The 20,098-nt window shown below is 57.9% G+C and overlaps 5 protein-coding genes across 5 annotated transcripts; 3 read left to right on the forward strand and 2 right to left on the reverse strand.

Annotated features, from left to right (window-relative positions):
- Positions 1-406: 406 nt before the first annotated feature.
- On the reverse strand, positions 407-5,403 carry CDEST_08304 (Putative WD40/YVTN repeat-like-containing domain superfamily; the record flags this gene model as incomplete). Its single annotated transcript, XM_062924463.1, has 2 exons — positions 4,982-5,403; positions 407-4,907 (listed from the first exon to the last, which is right to left on the reverse strand). The coding sequence occupies exons 1-2, from the start codon at positions 5,137-5,139 to the stop codon at positions 407-409; spliced, it is 4,659 nt and encodes a 1,552-aa protein (XP_062780514.1). The 5' UTR covers positions 5,140-5,403.
- A 289-nt stretch (positions 5,404-5,692) lies between these two features.
- On the forward strand, positions 5,693-7,173 carry CDEST_08305 (Putative ubiquitin-conjugating enzyme E2, ubiquitin-conjugating enzyme/RWD). Its single transcript, XM_062924464.1, has 4 exons — positions 5,693-6,187; positions 6,258-6,346; positions 6,403-6,534; positions 6,608-7,173. The coding sequence occupies exons 1-4, from the start codon at positions 6,135-6,137 to the stop codon at positions 6,784-6,786; spliced, it is 453 nt and encodes a 150-aa protein (XP_062780515.1). The 5' UTR covers positions 5,693-6,134; the 3' UTR covers positions 6,787-7,173.
- Positions 7,174-8,920: 1,747 nt separating this feature from the next.
- CDEST_08306 (Putative fungal domain of STAND protein) lies at positions 8,921-13,802 on the forward strand. The gene is made up of 2 exons (XM_062924465.1): positions 8,921-9,615; positions 9,722-13,802. The coding sequence occupies exons 1-2, from the start codon at positions 9,185-9,187 to the stop codon at positions 13,692-13,694; spliced, it is 4,404 nt and encodes a 1,467-aa protein (XP_062780516.1). The 5' UTR covers positions 8,921-9,184; the 3' UTR covers positions 13,695-13,802.
- Positions 13,803-14,086: 284 nt separating this feature from the next.
- Positions 14,087-15,378, forward strand: CDEST_08307 (Putative aminoglycoside phosphotransferase, protein kinase-like domain superfamily; the record flags this gene model as incomplete). Its single annotated transcript, XM_062924466.1, has 2 exons — positions 14,087-14,539; positions 14,683-15,378. The coding sequence occupies 2 exons, from the start codon at positions 14,087-14,089 to the stop codon at positions 15,376-15,378; spliced, it is 1,149 nt and encodes a 382-aa protein (XP_062780517.1).
- A 234-nt stretch (positions 15,379-15,612) lies between these two features.
- On the reverse strand, positions 15,613-19,573 carry CDEST_08308 (Putative AMP-dependent synthetase/ligase domain, phosphopantetheine binding ACP domain, AMP-binding). Its single transcript, XM_062924467.1, has 2 exons — positions 17,953-19,573; positions 15,613-17,864 (listed from the first exon to the last, which is right to left on the reverse strand). The coding sequence occupies exons 1-2, from the start codon at positions 18,948-18,950 to the stop codon at positions 15,695-15,697; spliced, it is 3,168 nt and encodes a 1,055-aa protein (XP_062780518.1). The 5' UTR covers positions 18,951-19,573; the 3' UTR covers positions 15,613-15,694.
- Positions 19,574-20,098: the final 525 nt, after the last annotated feature.

A 20,098-nucleotide genomic window follows, 5' to 3' on the forward strand; every position in this document is an offset into this window, starting at 1 on the left:
CCGCCTTTTCTATCACAGTAGTGACTCTACCCATCCATGTCCGGAAAGTTGCCCCGTGGCCGCACCACGCCTGCCCCGTCTGATCTGCTCGGGGAAGAAGAGCGCAGCTGAAGATAGACTGCCCACGCGTCGCTTCTCGCAATCGAATGTTGAGATGACATGCGCCCATCCGGGCGGGACGCAAAGAGAGATGGGACACGATCTTTTACTACTAGTATATATGCACACGAAAGGGGGGGGGGGGGGGGGGGGGGGGGTGGGATCGGAACCCTCGCCAGCTTCTTTGTCGAACCCCCAAGAAACGCTGGCCCATAAATCAAGACAAATGTTCCTATCGGAACCGGCTCGGTATTCATACATCGTACAGGTTGTCCTACAAATCCCACAAAAGTCGTACAGCCAATCATCACCTTGGGTTCCGCCAGCTTCCACCGGCGCTCCCGTTCCCGTTGACCCCAGCCCCAGCCCCCCCGGCCCCGGGCCCTCCTCCGCCCCTCCCTCTCCTCAAGCTCGAAGCGCGGGACCACGCGGCCGCGGTGTCGCCCGCGGACTTCTTCAACCTGTTGCCCAGACTGATTCTCGCGGCGCTCATGACGGCGGCGCTACCCCCCGCGCCCCCGCCCTGCATGCGGCTCGGGATCCCCGCGGAGCTCCCCACGCTCTCCCAGTCGCCCCTGTCCTCCTCCCCGGGCTCCTCGATCGCAGGCGGCGGCAGCACGAACCCCCGTCCCATGATCCCTCCCGACGCGGCAAACGTGGCGGATGATGCGGCGGCGGCGGCGGCGGTCTGCTGGCCCTTCCTCAATGCCCCCATCATCGCGGCCCACGACTCGACCTGCCCCATGGACGCCTCCTCGACGCAGTTGCACTCGTCACCCGCGGGACACATGATCTCGCCCGCGGCGTGCCACTCGGCGAGGCACGCATCGTGGAAGGCGCAGCCGCAGCCGAGACAGGGCGGGTACAGCGCGTCGACGGGCTCGCGGCAGTAGACGCAGAGCAGCTGGTTCTGCGTGCGGCGGCAGCGGTCGCAGGTGCCGACGGCGCCGCCGAGACGCGTCGCCGTGGCTGAGGTGTATTTCAGCGGCTCGAGCTGCGTTTCGTGGACGCGGCAGACGCCCGTCACGTCGAGGCCGCGGCCAGAGGCGACGAGGGCCTGGAGCTGCTCCTTCTTGCCTAGCAGGATCGGCGAGGTGTTGTGCGGTTGCTGCGGCTGGAGGGCCTGGTGCTGCTGTTCGGGGTGGTGGTGATGTTGCTGCTGCTGCTGCTGCTGCTGCTGCTGGACAGTGGTCGAAGTGTCAGCGATGCTGTACGTCTCGTGGAAGTCGTCGAGCGTCCCGGCCCCCTGGTTTTGCTGGAGCACGTTAAACTTCATAATCTCCAGGCGCGCCAAGGGCTGGTTCCACATCTGGAGGATCTCGGCGTAGACGTAGCGGTACGTGGCGTACATGTCGCTGCGGCTGGGCTCGAGGAGCGGCGTCGTCATCCAGCCGTCGTCGTCGAAGATCGTCTGGTCCTCCAGATGCACGGACACGCCGATGGGGACGAGCGAGAAGAGCTCCTCGCGGTAGACCTCGTCGTCCGAGAGAGAGGTGCGCGTCGTGATTGAGTCGCCCATGACGGTCGAGTGACCCCAGGTGACGTTGCCAACTGCACTAGCACTGGGAGCGAGGGTGCTGAGAACTGTGTCGGCCGGGCTGAGGCGTTTCCGGCCGTGGTTCGGTGGCGACGAGGCGGCGGTCGTGGTTCCTGTCGCGACACCGCTGAAGGGACGGGGGAAGTTGATGGCGAAACTCGACGTCAGCCCCGAGTTCGCCCTCGACAGCGTCCGTCCGCTGGGCGATGTCGAAAGGCTTTGTGTCTGGTCGCCATCGCCGAGGTACTCCTTGGCGCCCCTATTGGGCGGGGTTTCGCCACAAGAGTACGAGTTAGAGCCTGGATCGCCAGCCCAGAACACTTCCTCGGTGGATCCCTGGGAGCCGGAGTAGCGGATAGGCGTGTGCAGCGTCCTTGGAGTGGTGATGGCCGAGTTCGTTTGGCTTCTCCCACTGAGGTTCCAGAGCGACGCATCCGTAGGGAAGTAGTCGAGCGAGAACGCGGGCGTCTTCATCGGCAACGGCGTGTCGGGCTGTGTGAGATGCGATTCGGCATACGCAACGCTATCCTCGGTGAAGGCTTCACTGAAGATGCAGGAAAGCATGGCCAGCATCTGGATGTCCGCCATCATTTCAAAGTACTCGAAGAGGTCGCTGATGAAGCCCCTTGCCAGGGGATGATTGCCCCATTTTACCCTTCCGCTAAAAACGGTGCTGTCGTCGTTGTCGTTAACAGTCTGCGCATCCGGCGAGTCCTCATGGCGGAAACGCGTAAGGGCATTGCGGGCAATGATCAATATTGAGTTCTGGCGGGGGTCCATGTTCGACAGCTCCAGTGGGATGTCTCTGCGGAGGATCAACGATAAGTAGCGCCAGATGTCGACCAGATCCTGGCAGCCGTGCTTCTCTGCGACTTGGGCGTTGTGCTCGCAGACTTGAGCTCCGTCCCCGAATATGGCGTATTCTTGGGCGAATTCCTTCTTCGCGGGAAGAAGGTCTGAGATATCGTGGAGGGATATGACATTCTTCGACTTGGCCCCGGGGCGCCTTCTGAGAGATCCTGTGCCGGTCCCGGTCCCCACTCCTGTGCCGCCGCCGCTTGACCGGATTGACCGGTTGTCGCTCCAGGTCCTCTTGAACCGATGGCGGGGTTGGTACCAAAGGCTCATCTTGTTGATGGACGTTGACTCCGAGTCGCTCGACGACGAAGACCCCGTAGAGCCGTCAGAGTCTGACTGGTCATCTGTCGCGGACATTTCATCGTTGCCGTATCTCTTACCCGGCGGCGAATCGTGCGCCAGACGGCCGAAGCCCGCAAACACCGGCTCGCCCTTTATCCGCTCGCGCAGGGGCTCGACCGACGTAGAAAACAATGCTCGAGCCTTTTCCTCTTTTGTCGGGAAGAAGCACACAAGCCGCCCGTCGTTGGCAAACCGAGCGCCGCAGAATCGTGGCAGCGGTGGGATAGTAGTGTTGTTTGGTGCAAGAGTGCTTTCGGCTTCGACATTGGGAGGCAGCTCCTGCGACATGGACGCGGAGCCGCCCGCCGGTATGTCGTTCTCGTCCTCGCTGGAGCTCTCGGAGCCGACTCCGTCCAGCGGGTCATCGAGATCCTTAACGTTTTTGAAGAAATTCGTGCTCGCTGCAAGGTCAATCTCGCCCAAGAGGTAGGAGAAAGCAACATCCAGGCAGTTCTGTTTCCGCTCTAGGAACTGTTGGCAGAGCTCGTGGATCTCGTGTCCAATCTTCTTATGCGTCCTCTCCGACATGAAACCCGTCTTCTCGATTAAGAACTTGGGGGCCTTGAATTTGGGGTAGTCTGCTGGTATGTCGACCGTCACCTTAATAAAGATGGTTTCGCCATTGGCGCCCCATGGGCCATTAAGGGAGGCTTTGAGCGTCAAGTTGTCCATGTCAATATGCTCCCACTCCACCTTGGGAAGCTGCATGCTGATGCGAAGGAACTCCTCCTGGATGGTCTCCGGGTCCCCCCACTTGTCGTCGTCCATGTACCCGGGACTAAACATGCTCGAGTCCTTCGAGTCGGCCCGTCGGGGGCTATCAGTAGAGGTCTTTCTCTTGTTTATCAAGATTCCTTTTATCCAACCGATATGCGCCTGGCTGCGATCCATCTCCCTGGACGCGCTCTTGGCTTTCATGGAGGAACCCTTCCAAGCGGCACCAAGTTTGGAATAGGTCGTCGGCCCTGAGCGCATGCCCATGGTCAGGGCGCTCTGTCGATACTGCGCGCCGTTGCGGGGATCGCTCATCGTCGCGCTCCTCCGGTCTCGGCTGACGTTATCTTCGGCCGTCCGGAAAGTCTTGTAGGCGGCACCTTTACGTGTGAGAACCAGGTTCTTTCTCGCTGGCATTCCCTTGGCGTAGCCCACGGATTCGAGAATGGACGGGTCGACCTGCTGCAACCGCAGCTCATTGTCCTCACCCCAAGAGACCAGTTGGAAGTCTCTCTCGTCCAGCCCGTCCTCTGTGATGCCCCCTCTACTTCTCCACAAAAACTCCTTGGCCTTGTGGTTGCCGTGTCCGGGGAACACCGCGACTGGATCCGTCGGCCCTTCCTCAGGGTCCTTGGGAGGCGGTCGTCGGTCGTACAGATATAGATCGCCTGGTTCATTTTGAGGCATCGCCAGGAGGCCCCGGCCAAAAGGGGTGTGACGAGCCCGCCACACCGGGAACTCGGTGCGTATGACACGCTCCGGGACGTCTTGGTCGCTGCCGTAGTCCCAGAACTTGATGTGCTTATCCAAGGAGCATGTCACGATGCCCGTAGACCTGGTCCGGTTCCAGTCGATGCCGTAAATCTTGGAGGTATGGGCGCTGATGGACTTGAGAGGCTCGCATGACCGGCGCTCGTCCCAGATGTGCAACCACCTGTCGTGAGACGAGGCCAGAATGTGCGGGTCCTGACGGTTGTACTTAACTTGCGTGGCACCGGCAAACCAGTCGCAGAAGGTGAGGACAGGCTGTCTCGGGCGCCTGAGGTCCCAGCAATGGACGTAACCATCGACGGCGCACGACGCGAGCTGGTCGGGGTGGTGTGCGGACCAGTTGATGTCGGTGATGGCCCTGCTGTGGCCCTGGAGGGAATGCTCGATCGCCCCGGACGTTGAGTCGTCTCTCAGGTTGAGATTCCACACAAGCGCACGGTGATTAGCCGTGGAGACGACCCAGTAGTCGCGGGCTGCGAAGGGCGACCATTGAACATCTGTGACAAGCCACGGAGAGCCGTGGCTGCTGAGCCGGCGGGGAGGGTTGTAGGGCGAGTCCAAGTCAATGATTGACAGGCCCTCGGGGCTGGCGCGTGCGTGTCAGTCAGCCGAAGAGGCGAAGGGCGGCGGCCTGGCCGAGTTTGGGACCGGGAAACTCACGATGCCAATGCGACATCTCTACCAGAAGGTGAGATTGTAGCCGACCCCACCAGTCCGGCAACATGAATTGTGCCATCGGCGTCAAAGCTCTCACTATCAAAGGCAGACTTGATCGGCTTGCCCTTTTTCGGAGCGTCGAGCTGGTCGAAGTGCGGCATGATGTAGGAAGTTGTGGCTCAAGCGAGAGAGACGCCTCATGAGGGCATCTGTTGGCGATTAATCTTTGCCATGATCCGATGGCAACCGGGAGGAGGGATGTGTTCCAGCGACGGGTATTGAATCCGAGAGATCTTTCTGTTTGCCGGTGGAGTGAGCGAGTTGATGAGATAAGTTGATAATGACCTTTGGGGGGAGTGAGTGAGGCTCAGAAGCTCGATGCACGCGACAGGCTCGAATGCAGCAGCTGAGCATCCTGGACGGACGATGCATCGGTAGATTGTGGATGGACGGGACGACAGCTCGGGACCCACCTGCTTTCGGGCAGGTATGTATCTTTGCGCGACAAACAGGAGCATGAGTACTTTCCCATCACCAGCTCCTATCCGACCAATTACACTTCGCCTATACGATCGCTAGTCTCCACTTCCTCTCTGTTATCGCCGATCGGACAGCATTGCTGAATCCATCCACTCCATTCCACCGAGTGTGTCATCATCGCTGGCTCTTGGTCTGCTGTGGTCTGGCTGGCAGTGGCACCTGCCGCGGGGCAGTTCCAAGCAAGGCTTTCCCAACCAGGCACATGCCCACCATACCCAATTTCGCTCCGGGGGTCGCCTTTGCCTGCCTCGCCTGCGAAACACTCCACCAAACCCGAGTCCTCGTCGCCTTTGTTGCCGCCGTTCCGTACATTTCTCCCTGACATCCGACTGCGACTGCAACTGCAAATACTTGTGCGACTTGCCTTTTGACTTGACAAAGAATACAAACAAAACCGCACCCCTTGCATTGTTGGGGGGCCTCGAAATCAAATACCCCATTCGCATTCACCACTCGCTTGACCCCGCCAACGACTCGGCTGCTTGAACACCCACCACCGTCTTGCGACTACCTACCTCCGCTACCGAAGGAAACATAAATACGCTCTCTTCCTTTTCGAATCGACGACCTCCCTCGCGCAATCACACCTCAAAACCAAGAGTTTCTGTCGCCCAACATGGCCCTGCCCAAGCGTATCGTCAAGGAGACAGAGCGTCTCATGGCTGAGCCGTACGATCACCCTGCGTTCCCACTCCGCCATGGTTGTTGCGATATTTCGCTAACAAGTACCTCCTGCCAGTGTCCCTGGTATCAGCGCTGTCCCCCACGAGGACAACCTCCGCTACTTCGATGTCGAGATTCATGGCCCTACGCAGTCGCCGTACGAGGGTGCGCATCTACATATATACACTCGGGCCGGGATGCAAACTGACGAGGTGCTGCAGGCGGTGTCTTTAAGCTTGAGCTCTTCCTTCCCGACGACTATCCCATGACTCCCCCCAAGATCCGCTTCCTGACAAAGATCTTCCACCCCAACGTCGACAAGCTGGGCCGTATCTGCCTCGATGTCCTCAAGAGTGAGTAACCCACGAAGCCTTTGACTGTCGCATGCGAAGGGACACCTGACAAACAATCCCTCTTCCTCTACAGACAACTGGTCCCCCGCGCTCCAAATCCGAACCATTCTCCTCTCTATTCAGGCCCTCCTGGGTGCCCCCAACCCCGACGACCCGCTTGCTGCCGACGTAGCCAAGAGCTGGAAGGAGGACGAACAGGCAGCGATTGCCACGGCCAAGGAGTGGACCGTCAAATTCGCCGTACCCAAGTAGAATAGAGAACTCCAGAGGCCGGGAGGCGATGGTGTTTATATATGTGTGAGACGGGGTGACGGTGCGAGGAGGGCGGCTACGGCAAAGAGCCTAGGTGGACTCATCTGCTAGATCAAGCCTAGGCGGATCTTGCAAGGACGACGGTGACGGTTTTACTGTTGGGCTCCATCCCGTGGACTTTGTAGAGACAGCCTTGTTTGGATGATTTGAAGACTGCGGTCGCTGACTTATGGCTGGCGGACATGACGGTTGAAATTTTTTGGTTGCGAGAGACCAGTGCATTACGCCTTAACGAACTTTTTCAACATTGAGAGGGACTGTCTTCATTCATCATTCGGTCACATGACGATTCGCGGTTGGGAGTGGTGTCCCAAACCCCATGGGGCGTGAGGATGACTTATGCCGTGGAAAACCAGCTGGCTTGGCCGCAACAGCTTACGTCGGCGATCGTCGTCTGCTTCGGATGGGAAGCCAATGAGGTACTCGGGGCATTGCCAAGCGCACCGGCAAAGCGGCTGACGCCGCAATCATCGCGACTGCTCCGAGCCCTTGGCTGCTGCGCCGCCGCCCAGATGACTGAATAACCAAGAGACAGTCCAACCCCTCCTGGGCGGAGACGTGATGTTGATAAAGCTGACATTGCCATTCATCCATTCGTTCTTCTACTTCCAGAATTTCAATGCCATGTCTGTCATTTGATTCACATCACAGAAGAATTGGCTGTAAAAAAGACTCACTTCATCGCGCCCAAGACCTTGAATAGCATCGTGCTGATCTAAGCTACAACTCAGGGCGCTGTATTGGTTCGTGTCTCTTGCTTCACAGCCACCAGAGATCTCATGCTGACCTTTAAGTATTTGCAAGCCTACAACCTCGAACTCGAGCATCATGGACGCAGTCTGGCAGTACTTCAAGGGTATCATCGACTCTGAGATCTGTCAGAAACTATGTATAAACCCCACAATGACCAGTCCCCCATTGCCCTATTACATCTGGGTCATCTGGGTGCTCCTCCTGCCGCGCGAAGTCTTACATGGAGCCATGGTGACGCGGACAATCATGGAGGTCAGCTTAATCGGCCTGAGGGCGATAACACTCGTGGCCAGGATACGCTTTGTTGCATTTCTTATGAGGGAGAGGCGGTACAGCTTCTCCGACGCCATGATCTTCGCCGAGTGGGATTTCTACACCGAGCCGCCGTCGCCGCGGCGGAGGAAGAGGAGCGTCCTCTATTGGTGGGGAGTATGGAAGGATGACCACCCGTTCTGGCCGGAGATCAAGGAGGAGGACGAGGCGGAACGGTTGAAGCGGCGACGAGAGATTAGGTGGTGAATATACATACATGCTCTGTTGTTGCTGGTCCGAAGAGAACATGAGCGCCGAAGGCTGAGAGGACAGGCAGATGAATCATAGACAATAATCTTGAGGACTAATTTAACAACAGCGCCGATGGTTTAGTGGTAAAATTCTCCGTTGCCATCCAGCAGCGTCGGGGAGCCGGGGGTTCGATTCCCCCTCGGCGCAATGTGTTTTGTCCGTGTTGATATTTTTGTCTTCTCGGTCCTTCCTCTGTTTCCCATCCTTTCCAAATGTGTCTGTCTTTATCTGTGTTGGTGTTTCTGTGCTACTTTAATGACCGGAACCTCAAACCCGTTCATCAAGATGTCTGTCTCATCGACCTAAACACCAGATAGTCATCATGGGACCGTTTTTAAATGTGCACCTAACTAACCCTCACTTAACCTTGCACAGACAGTCCTTCTCCGTCTAACGAACTGATCCAAGAAACACAACCGATAGCCTGTCTGGCCTTGGAGTTCACCAATAGCGGACAGCCCTTTCGTCACTCGCCCGCAAGCACTGGCTTATTTTGATGGACTTGCCAATGTTTATCTCGGATCAGGCTCTGGCGGGTCGGGCATCGGTCAGGCCGTCGCCTGGAGCACAATTCTTGATATGGATTGGCTGCAAGCTCCCGAGGCTGGCGCTGTCAGCATGCGGGTGTGAGTGGCAGAACATCTCGTTGGCTTGTTTAGCTTACAGCTGCATAACAATCGCCGCGAGAATGCCTCAGGCGTGTTTCCCTCTATCTCCCCCTCTTCCTCCTCTGGTGCCCGCGAGTTTCTCCCAACTTCACAGCCTGACGATCGAGATTACAAGGTTTCGCGATATCAAACACGCTTGCCACATCCCTCAGGGAACTCGGGAAGGGTCACTCACTCCTAACCAGAGTGCACTTCAAACAAGCGTTCTGCGATACAGCGCTTGGAAGCATCTTTCCTGCCTGACCGCGCGACCACAACACCACTGAAACCGAGGCGCCAGGTAGTCAGTCATCTTCGTATTTTCCTGGTTATTGACACTGAGAAACCGGCTTCTGGTCGCAATAAGCGTAACAATGGAGGCGGTTGGGGCGGCCGCCAGCATTGTAGCGCTCGTTGAGATATCCGCGAAGTTGGGTCGGCAATGCGTCGACTACATCAAAAAGGTCCGGGGGTCGAAAGACGAAATCAGAAGACTCGCGACGGAGAACGATGCTCTCGCACAAATCCTCAAACAGATCCAAGATCTACTCAGTGATGATATCAAGTCTGCGAGCGTCAGACATCAGCTGGATTCATCCCAAAAGCTCCACAAGAACCTGACCAGCTGCGGGAAGATGTTGCAAGATTTGACGGCAAAGTTGGACCAAGAGCCGAACGCGAGCCGGTGGAAACGCTATGTAGGGGCTCTCAAATGGCCGCTCTCCAGTACAGAGGTGTCAGAGGCCATTTCGGCGCTGCATCGTTGGCGAGAGATGTTCCAAACAGCATTGTCCATTGACCAAGTGTGAGTGCTTCAAATGATATCTACGTCACTCGCAACAGAATGGGATCGAATCACTCTCAATGTCCGTCTGGCTCCAGCTGATGCAAGTGCTAACTTGCTTGACTAGCAACATCGCTCGGCGGATAGAAGATGCCCTCGACGTTGCCAACCTTCCTTTTGCAAAGGGCGCGGCTTTTGATGACTACGACAATGAGCTAGAGCCGCGCTGTCACCCAGAGACGAGAATGGATTTGCTTCGTCAGGTTGCCAGCTGGGCCGATACCCCAGAGGGGAAATGCGTTTTCTGGCTGTGCGGTCCTGCCGGGGCCGGAAAGTCCACCATCTCCCAGACGGTTGCACACACCTTTGCAGAGAGAAACCAGCTAGGCGCAAGCTTTTTCTTCAACAAAACCCGAGATGGGCGTAATACGGCGAACCTCTTCGTCACGACAATCGCAAGGCAGCTCGCACGGAGGGTTCCCAAGCTTAAGGATCTCATCTTAGCGGCCATCCAAAAGGACCCTGACCTGCCCGGCAAGGCTCTTCGCACACAGTTCAGCAGTCTAGTGTTGGAGCCTCTGAAAACCTTCGAGCCTGAAGGGCTTCTGGTTCCCACGCTGGTCCTAGTCGTTGACGCTCTGGACGAATGCGAAGCAGAGAACCTCACCGGAGCCGACACCCGATGTGAAAGAAGTCGTATGATTATCAACCTTCTCGCAAGTATGGCCTCCGTAAAAGGCTTCAACATGCGCGTCTTCCTTACCAGCCGGCCGGAAGTCCCGATCCGATTGGGATTCCGCGATGAGATTCCTCGGGATTCGCACCAAAGTTTAGCCCTACACAACATACCCGAATCAATCATCAAGCACGACATCGGGGTTTTCCTGGAAAGCCATCTCGAGCAGATACGATCTTCATATCAAATACCCCAGGAGTGGCCGGGGGAGGACGCTGTAATGCGACTCGTTGAGCTCTCCACGCCTCTGTTCATATATGCGGCCACCATTTGCAAGTTCATCAACGACCCAAGTCGGCGATTCAGCCCTCGAGCGCAGCTAGAGGAATTCATGGAACGCAGCCAAGGTGCAACAGATATCGAGACAACCTACAAGCCAGTCTTGGAACAAATCCTGCGAGGACTAAACGATGCCAGGCAAGAATCCGAACTTGTACAGTTTCGCAGAATTGTCGGGTCTATCATCTTGTTGGCAGACCCGCTTCCCCTTCGATACCTGTCCCAACTTCTTCAAACTGATTCGGATAAGGTTGTCTGCCACCTGAACAACCTGCATTCCGTGCTGAACGTGCCCGAAGACAACGACTCTGATAGCCCCATCAGTCTCTTCCACTTGTCGTTCAGAGAGTATCTGCTAGCCAACCCAGGTGGGAAGAACCGGTTCTGGATCGAAGAACAGTCCAAGCATGGCGAACTGCTGGACTGCTGTCTGGAAGTCATGAGCAACAAACCCGGCAAAGAGTTCTGCTTGAAAAACGACATATGTCAACTGAACGAGCCTGGAGTTTATCGAGAAGATGTCCCATCTGATCACATAAAGCGACACATTCCTCGCCATCTAGAGTACTCATGCATCTATTGGGTCCATCACTTACACAGAAGCCACAAAACCGACCGCACGAAGGACAAGGTGTATGATTTCCTCTCCCAACACTTTGTTCATTGGGTCGAAGCGATGAGCTGGCTCGGCAAGATTGAACAGGTCGTTGAAGAAGTCATGGCGCTTCAAGACCTCTACTCCCTGAACACCGATGCGGCCAGCTTTCTGAGAGACGCCTGGCGGTTCTTGGTCGAGCACAAATACATCATCGACTTGACGCCGTGTCAAGTCTACTCGTCCGCGCTGCTCTATTCCCCCCAGAACTCAGTCATCAGAAAGACGTTTTGGCCCGAGATCCCGGAATGGATTCTCAAAGCCCCTGGAGCGGCGCTAGACTGGAACGCCACCTCACGGCCGATCAAACGGTATCGCCAAGATATTGGCTCAGTGGCTTTCTCGCCGGACGGTGGCATAGTGGCAGCGGCCACCGGAAAAGAGATCGATGTTTTAAGAACAGTATCTGGAACAGTTCTGGAAACACTCAGCGAGTTCGATAGCAGTCCATTGTGTGTGGTCTTTGTTAGCAACACCAGACTTGCTGTCGGTCTTCAGTCAGGTACCATCATCTTTTGGGACTTTGAGCAGGACCGCAAAACGCCCGTACACCTGTCTGACTCTCCAATCACATATCTTGCCGTTTCGGTAACGGGTCGGACGGTCTCTGCGTTCGAAGAAGGCCGCGTTTGTCTGTTGGATGAGGATCATCATGTCGTGCATGACTGGCACGCTTCCTGGTATTCTCGCCCGAGTGATTACCAGTCCCCATTACAGGTTGAGGACACGGTCACTTTTCCCAATGATCTCAGCGTGGCCTACTCGCCCGATGGGACATTTCTTGCTTTCACCACGCTAGGCCAGTCTGACAATATTGAAATATACGATGCTGGGTCTGGACTCCGAGTTCGAGAGATACCGGCACCCGACGGCTTCGTGTTCGGCGAATTGGCAATTTCGCCTAAGAACTTACTGCTGGCAGCCGTAGGCGTGGTCGAAAAATCGACGTACTCATTGAAGTTAGACACGGTTTCGAAAGATGCATACGCATGGGACTTGGATCGATCGAGTGACTCTCCGACGTATCATCTGGACGTGACTTTGGGCATCTCCCAGAGACCAAGCTTCAACAAGAACGAGATGCTGGCAATCGTCGACGATACATTCAAACTGTCTCTTTGGGACGGTCTTCGCGATTCGCCCCAGTTGATAGCTGAAATTGACAACGTCTGCGATCCCTGTTGGTCTCCAGATGGCAAACAAATCCTCGCCATCAACCGCTTCGAAGGCGAGGTAAAAGTCATCGACATAGACCATCTCGAAAACGCTAGCCAACAAGATAAATCAGAGCACAGTGTAGATGCACCGTTAGATCCTCGTTTTCTGCAACTGGTTTCTTCGCCTGATGGCACCCGTGTCGCTATGATTTCTGGACGGGGCAGTCTCAAGGTGTGGAACATCAACACTGCCAACGGGGGAGACCTCACGGCTTGCCTGTGCGTAGATCCGAGGCCATCGTTGAGCAAAGTGTATGATTGCGTCACAGCCGAATGGAGTCCAGACAGCAGGTTCGTGGCTGTCGCGTTGCCCGAGGAGTTGATCATTTACCAGAGCTTGCCATCGTCAAGCCACTTCGAACAAACGCACAGTCGTGGCTACGACCAACCGGCTCACCGTAGCCAAAGTTGCCTATCCTTCTCCCCGTGCGGTGGCCACCTTGCGATGGGCGAAGACTTGGAAAAGCCTCGGGTTACGGTTTGGGATTTCCCTTCACTTCAAGTCCGCTGGGTGCGGAATGTGGAGGCCGAGGGGAGCGAGTACAGCTTCAACGTGCAGCTGAGAATTGCGCCCGGTGGGAAACATTTGGTCTTGCTCCTGTGGTCAACTCTCCAACTCATGGACCTGGACTCGGGCGCAGTCATGTGGACCAAGAAGTTTGATAACACTCTGCAATCCATGGCGCTCAACTCGGTCGGATCGATGATTGCAGTTTTTGCCTTCGACTTGTTACGCCACGATGATGACGATGACAGCGATAACGTCGATGCCGGAGGTTACCAAGTTGATCTCTTTGCTGCGGAGGGTGGGAGGCTTCTCGAAAAGATGGTACTAACAAAGTCTCGTCCAAATTTTCCCTTACTCTATTCCTTTATGTCATTTGCTGGTCGGGATAAATTCGTCGTGGTTAACGAGCATTTGTTCGACGTGAACAATGCGAACGTCAGTTCCCAAGATGGCGGTTGCGACGCCATAATCAAACGCGCATGTCAAGTCTCACGTGGCTACCGTCGGGGCCACACAGGCATCTGGATAGTAAAAGACGGTCGCGGATTATTGCATGTACCAAGTCATTGCGACATAGGCGTGGAAAAGAACTGGATCTTTCATCCGCATCGGCAAGTAAGCTTCGACAAGAGGACAAATAAGCCGTTCGTCATCGAGCTAGCCTGCGACAACTGCATTTTCGAGGACGGATGGGACAAGAGCTAGAGGGGGATTGTTACTACATGTATGTGAATACAGTCATATCCCCAAAACAAGACCGTGAGGAGGTAGGTAGCCTGTGCATTCTACTAGGCCTTGGTTTGGCTTCAGACCCGAAATGGCTGCAATTGGTGTCACCAATGTGCTTGAGCTTCTTATTTGTATGCAGCAGCAGGCATGTATGCATAGGTACCATCAGTTTGGCAAGGTGCACACCGCATACTTGCAGATGAACGAGTCTAGACTCGTCCAGCCGGACACAGGGACGCAGCAGCCCTTCACAGTTGCTACCTATATATAACATATAGCCCAAATGGAACCTCACTTCGTGTTGCATCAATCCGCTGTCTGCAAGAAAGTCAATGGTTCATCGTTCCGATATAGAACGCCACACACCCATGGCCGCAGATCCATCAGCCTCCTGGACAACGGTCCACGGTTTCCTCCAGTACAGTGATGCTCAAACCGCCAGTTGTTTCCGACGTGTCCGGTGGGACCGGCTGTGCTCGATCGCCTTGAGCGCCAACCGTGGCCTGAAATGTGTGGCCCTGGACCGGGTCGCGAGCGGGCTCAACAACGTCGTCCGCGAACTCGAGTGCTCCGACCAGACGCGGTGGGCGGCCCGGGTGCCGATCGAGAGAGGCGGGCCGCCCCAAGCGGGCCGCATCGAGCTCGGTACCGAAGTCGCGACGATGCAGTTCATCACGGAGCGTTCCAGCCTCCCCGTGCCCCGGATTTTGGCATACGACACGGACGAGGACAACGCTGCCGCGGTTCCTTTCATGCTCATCGAGATACTCCCCGGCATCGTCGCCATGGACGCCCTCGGCGGCTACGGAGAACACCGCGGTGTGATACCCACATGATATCGACAGACGTTTTACCAGTCAGTCGCCAAGTGTCATGTTCGTCTCCAGTAGCCTAGCCCCTTTTTGTTCATAAGCCCACAACTTATCACCTACTCACTCACTCACTCACATACAACCCAACACAGGTCCAGATGACGGCGTTGAGCCTCCCCAAAATCGGTACTATTACCCGAAGCCCGGACGGCGGATACAAGTCCGGCCCGTTGCTGGGGATCGGCAGCCCGTTCGACACAGCAGCGGCCTTCTTTAAGGCCTGGGCCGACACCGTTGAGTTTAAGCGGGACAAGGAAACGATAACGCGCATGATGCAGAGGGGCCCTATAGTGGCCGAACACATGGTCGCCATTATCGACGGGTTCCCGCGGCGGATTAAGGCGATGGCCAGCCGGCGCTCTCGCCACAACGAGGGGCCGTCCCCCCTGTGCCACGGCGACTTCCTCCGCAGCAACATCATGGTCGACAAGGCCAGCTTCAACGTGACCGGCGTCATCGACTGGGAGGACGCCGGCACGGTCCCCTGGGAGCTGGTCGCGTTCCCCGAGTTCCTCCAGGCCATGCCCCCCTCGTTCGATCTGCCCCAGCACTACAGCCAGGACGGGCAGCCTCTCGGCCAAGACGCGAGGGAAAGATGGCGCGAGCGGCGGGAGTACGTCGAGATGTTCAAGTCGGCCGAACGGGACGGCGGTGGTGATGACCTGCTCTCGGCTCACCTCAGCAGCGACCGAAGTCAGGCTCTGGCCTACTTGTACGGAGCGTTTACCAGCACTGGGAAGCTGGGGTTCTACGACAGAGTAATGGAGGAGATGGAGAAGGGAGTCTGAGGCGAGTAACCTACTGACCACGAGGCGCATTTGACGGAGGAGGGGTTGGAAGAAGCATTTGAGAGATACAAAGTTGAGACTCTTTTGCATCGGGCTCTCTTGGTTGAAGGAGAACTTGGAGAGGCCCAGACAAATATAACTGATCGAGATCAGTTCGGAGGCGAGACGAAACATGGAACACGATTGCAACACATGGTTAAGTAAAATCCATTTCCAAAAATATTGAATAATCGCTTCATCTCTACAATGCAGTAATAACGCCTATCCCACCCAGCCAAAAAAGAATCCCACTAGAAACAACCACTCTCTAAAACTTCTAAAACGCCCACTGCCTGCACCAGTTCTGCATCAGCTCGGGGGTCACGGCCTGCATTTCCCTCATGGTCCTGCTGCTCTTGACGGTCCTCTCCATCGAGAACTCCACGCCGTGCCCCGCGGCCGCGGCCAGGCCCTGGTAGAAGTCGAGCAGCTTGACGCCCGGGTTGCGGTCCATGTCGTCGGTGGCGCCGGCGCTCGCCTCGAGGCGGCGCACCCACTCCTCAAAGGGGACGATGTCGCGGATGACGTCGTCGCCGTAGTAGGACTTGACGGCGGCGGCGAGATCGGCCCAGGGGACGGTGCGCGGGTTGACGCCGTGGAAGTAGCCGTCGACGTCGCGCAGGGCCACGGTCTGGGCGACGCCCGAGACCTCGAGGATGAGGCGGGCGATGCCCTCGATAGGGGTCCAGTTGACGGTTGTCATGGCGCCGAGGTCGGCCGGGAGGACGCCGAGGTACTTGGAGCTGGCGACGATGGTGGGCAGCCACTCCTGGCGGTTCCAGACGCCGTCGCGGGAGACGGGGCCGGCGACCTGGCCGACGCGGACGACAGCAGTGGGGACGCCGGCGCAGCGGGTGGCCTCGTCGAGGATGAGGGAGCTGACGAGCTTGGAGCGGCCGTAGCCCGTGCTCGGGAGGGAGAGGTCGAGCAGGCGGGCCTCGGGGACGGGGCCGGGGCCGGCCCAGGTGTCGACGGTGCCGATGCTGCTGATGAAGACGACGGGCACGTTCTTGGCGGCGCGCAGGGAGAAGTCGACCCAGTGGCGGACGCCGCGGATGTGCGGCTCGAACGTCTCGACCGAGATGTTGAAGTTGACGGGCCAGGCGTTGTGGATGACGCGGTCGGCGTCGCGGAGGAGGCGGTCGTAGACCTCGGGCGCGAGCCCCAGGGTGCTCTTGGACAGGTCGGCGCAGAGGAACTCGGCCTTGGTCCAGGTGGACGCGAGGCCGCGGTCGGCGCTCATCTTGGCCTGGCGCGCCGCGCTGTCCTCGCTGCGGTTGAGGCAGACGACCCTGGACACGGCCGGGTCGGACTCGAGGAAGTCGAGGAGGTAGGAGCCCAGGGCGCCGGTGGTGCCCGTGACGAGCACGGTCTGGCCGCGGTCCGCGGGCGGGGGCTTGTTGGCGGTGCCGGCGACGACGGGGTTCTCGGGCAGGTCGCGGGTGTACTTGGACAGCTGGGCCTCCATGGCGTGGATGTCGTGGTTCTCGCCGTCGTCGTTGCCGTTGGCGGTGGCGGTGGCATTCACGCGGTCCATGAGGTAGGCGGCCAGCTGGCGGGGCGTCGGGTGGGCGTAGATGACCCTGGTGGCGATGGCGTCGGCGGTGATGCTGGCGCCGGCGGCCTCGAGCCCCTTGCGGAGGAGGCGGGAGGCGTTGATGACCTGCATGGAGTCGATGCCCGCGCTGAAGAAGTCCGAGTCGGCCGACAGCGGGCGGCTGCCGAGGGTCTGCTGGAAGAGGCGCTCGATGGAGTCGATCATGGTCTGCTGGGAGGTGACGTCGACGTGCACCGACAGCGAGTCGGCGCCGTCCTCGGCCTTGTCGTACCAGGCATCGATCTCGTCCTTATAGAGCTTCAGGGCCATGGGCCTCTGGATCGTGCCCTTGCCGGCGCGCGGGAAGGGCTTGTCCGGGCTGGCGACGCCGATGAAGGCGCGGCCGATCTGGCCGTGGGCGACGGTCTCTTTGTTGGCCTTGACGACGAGGGGCCAGACGTCGTCGATGAAGGCGTCAACGTCCTCCTGCGACGTCAGCGGCTCGGCCGGCTCGAGGATCAGGAGGGGCTGGAAGCGCATGGCGCCGGCGACGACGGCACCCCGGACGCGCGGGTGGCCCGTGACGATCTCCTCGATGGTGACGGGGTTCAGCTTCTCGCCGTTGGAGAAGACGATGATGTTGTCGGACCGGCCGTAGTAGGTCCAGTGGTTGGGCAGGGTCGGGTGCTTGCGGTACAAGTCCTTGGTGTTGTACTCGCGGGCGTCGGGGAAGGTGTAGAAGATGCCCTGGAGGGGGTCATCGGGCTGCTTGCGGACGAGGACCTGCTCGTAGATGTCGTCGTCCTCGCCGCTGGCCGGGCGCCAGTCGACGCCCAGACGGTCCGAGTCGATGATGAACCACTGCCAGAGGTCAAGGTTCTTCTGGAAGAAGTACGGCAGGGGTGCGGCCCTGTGAAACATGTTGTCAGTATATCTTGTCCAAAGTGCTTTGGCTTATTGACTGGCAAAGTGAACGGGGACGGGGGACGGGAACATACTCGGTAAAGGCAATGACGCTGGCCACGGTGACGCCCTCCTTGACCAGCTTGTTGCCGGCTTCGCGCGACAGGTTGCCGCCGCCAAAGTTGACGCGCTTGAGACTCCTCAGTGCGGCGACGCCCTCGGGCATGTGGCTCATCTCCTCGAGGATGGCGGGGGGCAGGATGACGTTGTCGACGGCCGCGTGCTCGACGGCGTCGATGACGGTCTGGGGCGTCAGGGGCCGGTCAGTAAAGCCGAGGGCGACGGGGCGGCGCCAGTAGACGGTGGCGAAGGTGGACATGTAGCAGCCGGCGGCGTGGAAGAGGGGCATGGGCAGGAAGAGGCGGGAGCCGTGCATGATGGATTTGACGCAGTTCTCGGAGCCCATGAAGTCGTCGAGGTCGTGGAAGGCGTCGGCGACGGCGAGCATGCCGGCGCGGGCGACGATGGGCTTCGGCAGGCCGGTGCTGCCGCTGGTGTGCAGGACGACGACGGGGTCGTTCTTGGCCTCGTCAAAAGTCTTGTCGTAGGGGAAGTGCGGCACCTCGTCGTCGGCCAGCCAGGCGTCGGCGGAGCTGACCATGATGGCATCCATCTGGCGCTCTTCCAGCAAGGGCTGGACGACTTCCTTGAAGGCGGCATCGAAGCAGATGATGTTGCAGTCGGTCTGCTCAAACAGGTTCATCTGACCCTCGAAGGAGTTGCGCGGGGAGATGAGGAGGGCTTTGTACCCGGCCTTGATGCAGGCGACGGTGATGATCATGTAGCGCGCATCGTTGGGGCCGATGTAGGTGAGGGTCGGGAAGGTGCCGGGCGCGGGGACGCCGCGCTTGTCGATGATGCGCCGGGCTATCCGGTTGACGGCGTTGGCGATCTGCTTAAAGGTGATGGGCCGCCAGCCGTCGGCGGGGTCGGAGGAGCGCGGGACGGAGAAGAACTCGGCGTCGGGTTCCGTCCTCGCGGTGTCGTCGATGACCTGGGGGATCAGACGCCTTCCGTACTGGGGCTGTGCCATGCTGATGGAGGTGGTATCGTAAGTATGGGTATATAATGTAAATTGCGACAAAACGATGATGATGATGAGATGCTAGTATGAGATGATGGTATGAGATGTTTTGATGGAATATGGAAAGTAAGAATTATGTGAGTACAGAAAGCGTGTTGTTGATGTGAAGCTGATGAGGTTTGCGGCTCTGTGTGTTTATATATATTTACACACACTAGACTTAGCTACGTGGGGAGCTTCTTTTCTTCAAAATCTCCGTGTCCCCTCACTAATCATGGTTTCAGTGGCCCCAGCATCGCGGCGACGGCATTGCCCATGATGCCCAAGTCCGTTCGTTCATCAGGAGGTAACTCGGAAGGGGGGGAGGGTGAGTGAAGATGAGACGACGACGTCATGGGCACATGGCCTTCGATTGGAGAGTGGAGTGTCCACCGTGCTGCGACAAGACGAGCGATGAGCAACGAGCGCCCGGGCCGTCATCGGCGCGGTCGGCAGTCGAGGGAGGTAGACACCGGCGCCGCGAGTGGAGAAGCGAATTGCTTGTTTAGAGTTCATGATGGAGGTCGGTGGTGTCCAAGGGGCGAGCCGCGAACTGAACCGTTTCCTGGGGGGTGTATGTGCGTATGTGCGTGTGTGTGTGCGTGTAAGTGGTGTATCTACGTGAGGGAAGGGGGGGGGGGGGAATGTGGGCGGGAAGAGGGCGGAATTCGGCCGCTAATTAAAGCGGAGACAGACGGGACAAGCACGGCATTAGTTCCGTTCCACTCTTTGTTCTCCACTGAGGGATTGCGAAACCGCGCCTCGGGACTTCCTCCTCCCCATTCAATGGCTGTTGTTGGGGAGAAGAACTGTGTACTACAGTACACTATGCACACTATGCGAGTCTATAGGCATCATCGATGGAGCCCATCTTCTAGAAGTTAGCGGAGAAGGGGGAACCCGTGACGTTCTGGCTGCTCACTGGTCGGCGCCCGCGGCGATCCATCCAAGTCAAGCTTTTGATGCTAAGACGGGCCGCCCATACCCGCTTTTTGGTCTCGGAGGGCTCGGAGAGAGAGAGAGAGAGAGAGAGAGAGAGAGAAACCTGGAATCCTTTCGTCTTATCGGCAAGTCGCCCAGGAAACCCCCACACCTCTCGAGTGAGCAGCAGTACGCAG

The sequence above is a fragment of the Colletotrichum destructivum genome, chromosome 5 (assembly GCF_034447905.1).
Source record: "Colletotrichum destructivum chromosome 5, complete sequence".
NCBI classification, from domain to species: domain Eukaryota; kingdom Fungi; phylum Ascomycota; class Sordariomycetes; order Glomerellales; family Glomerellaceae; genus Colletotrichum; species Colletotrichum destructivum.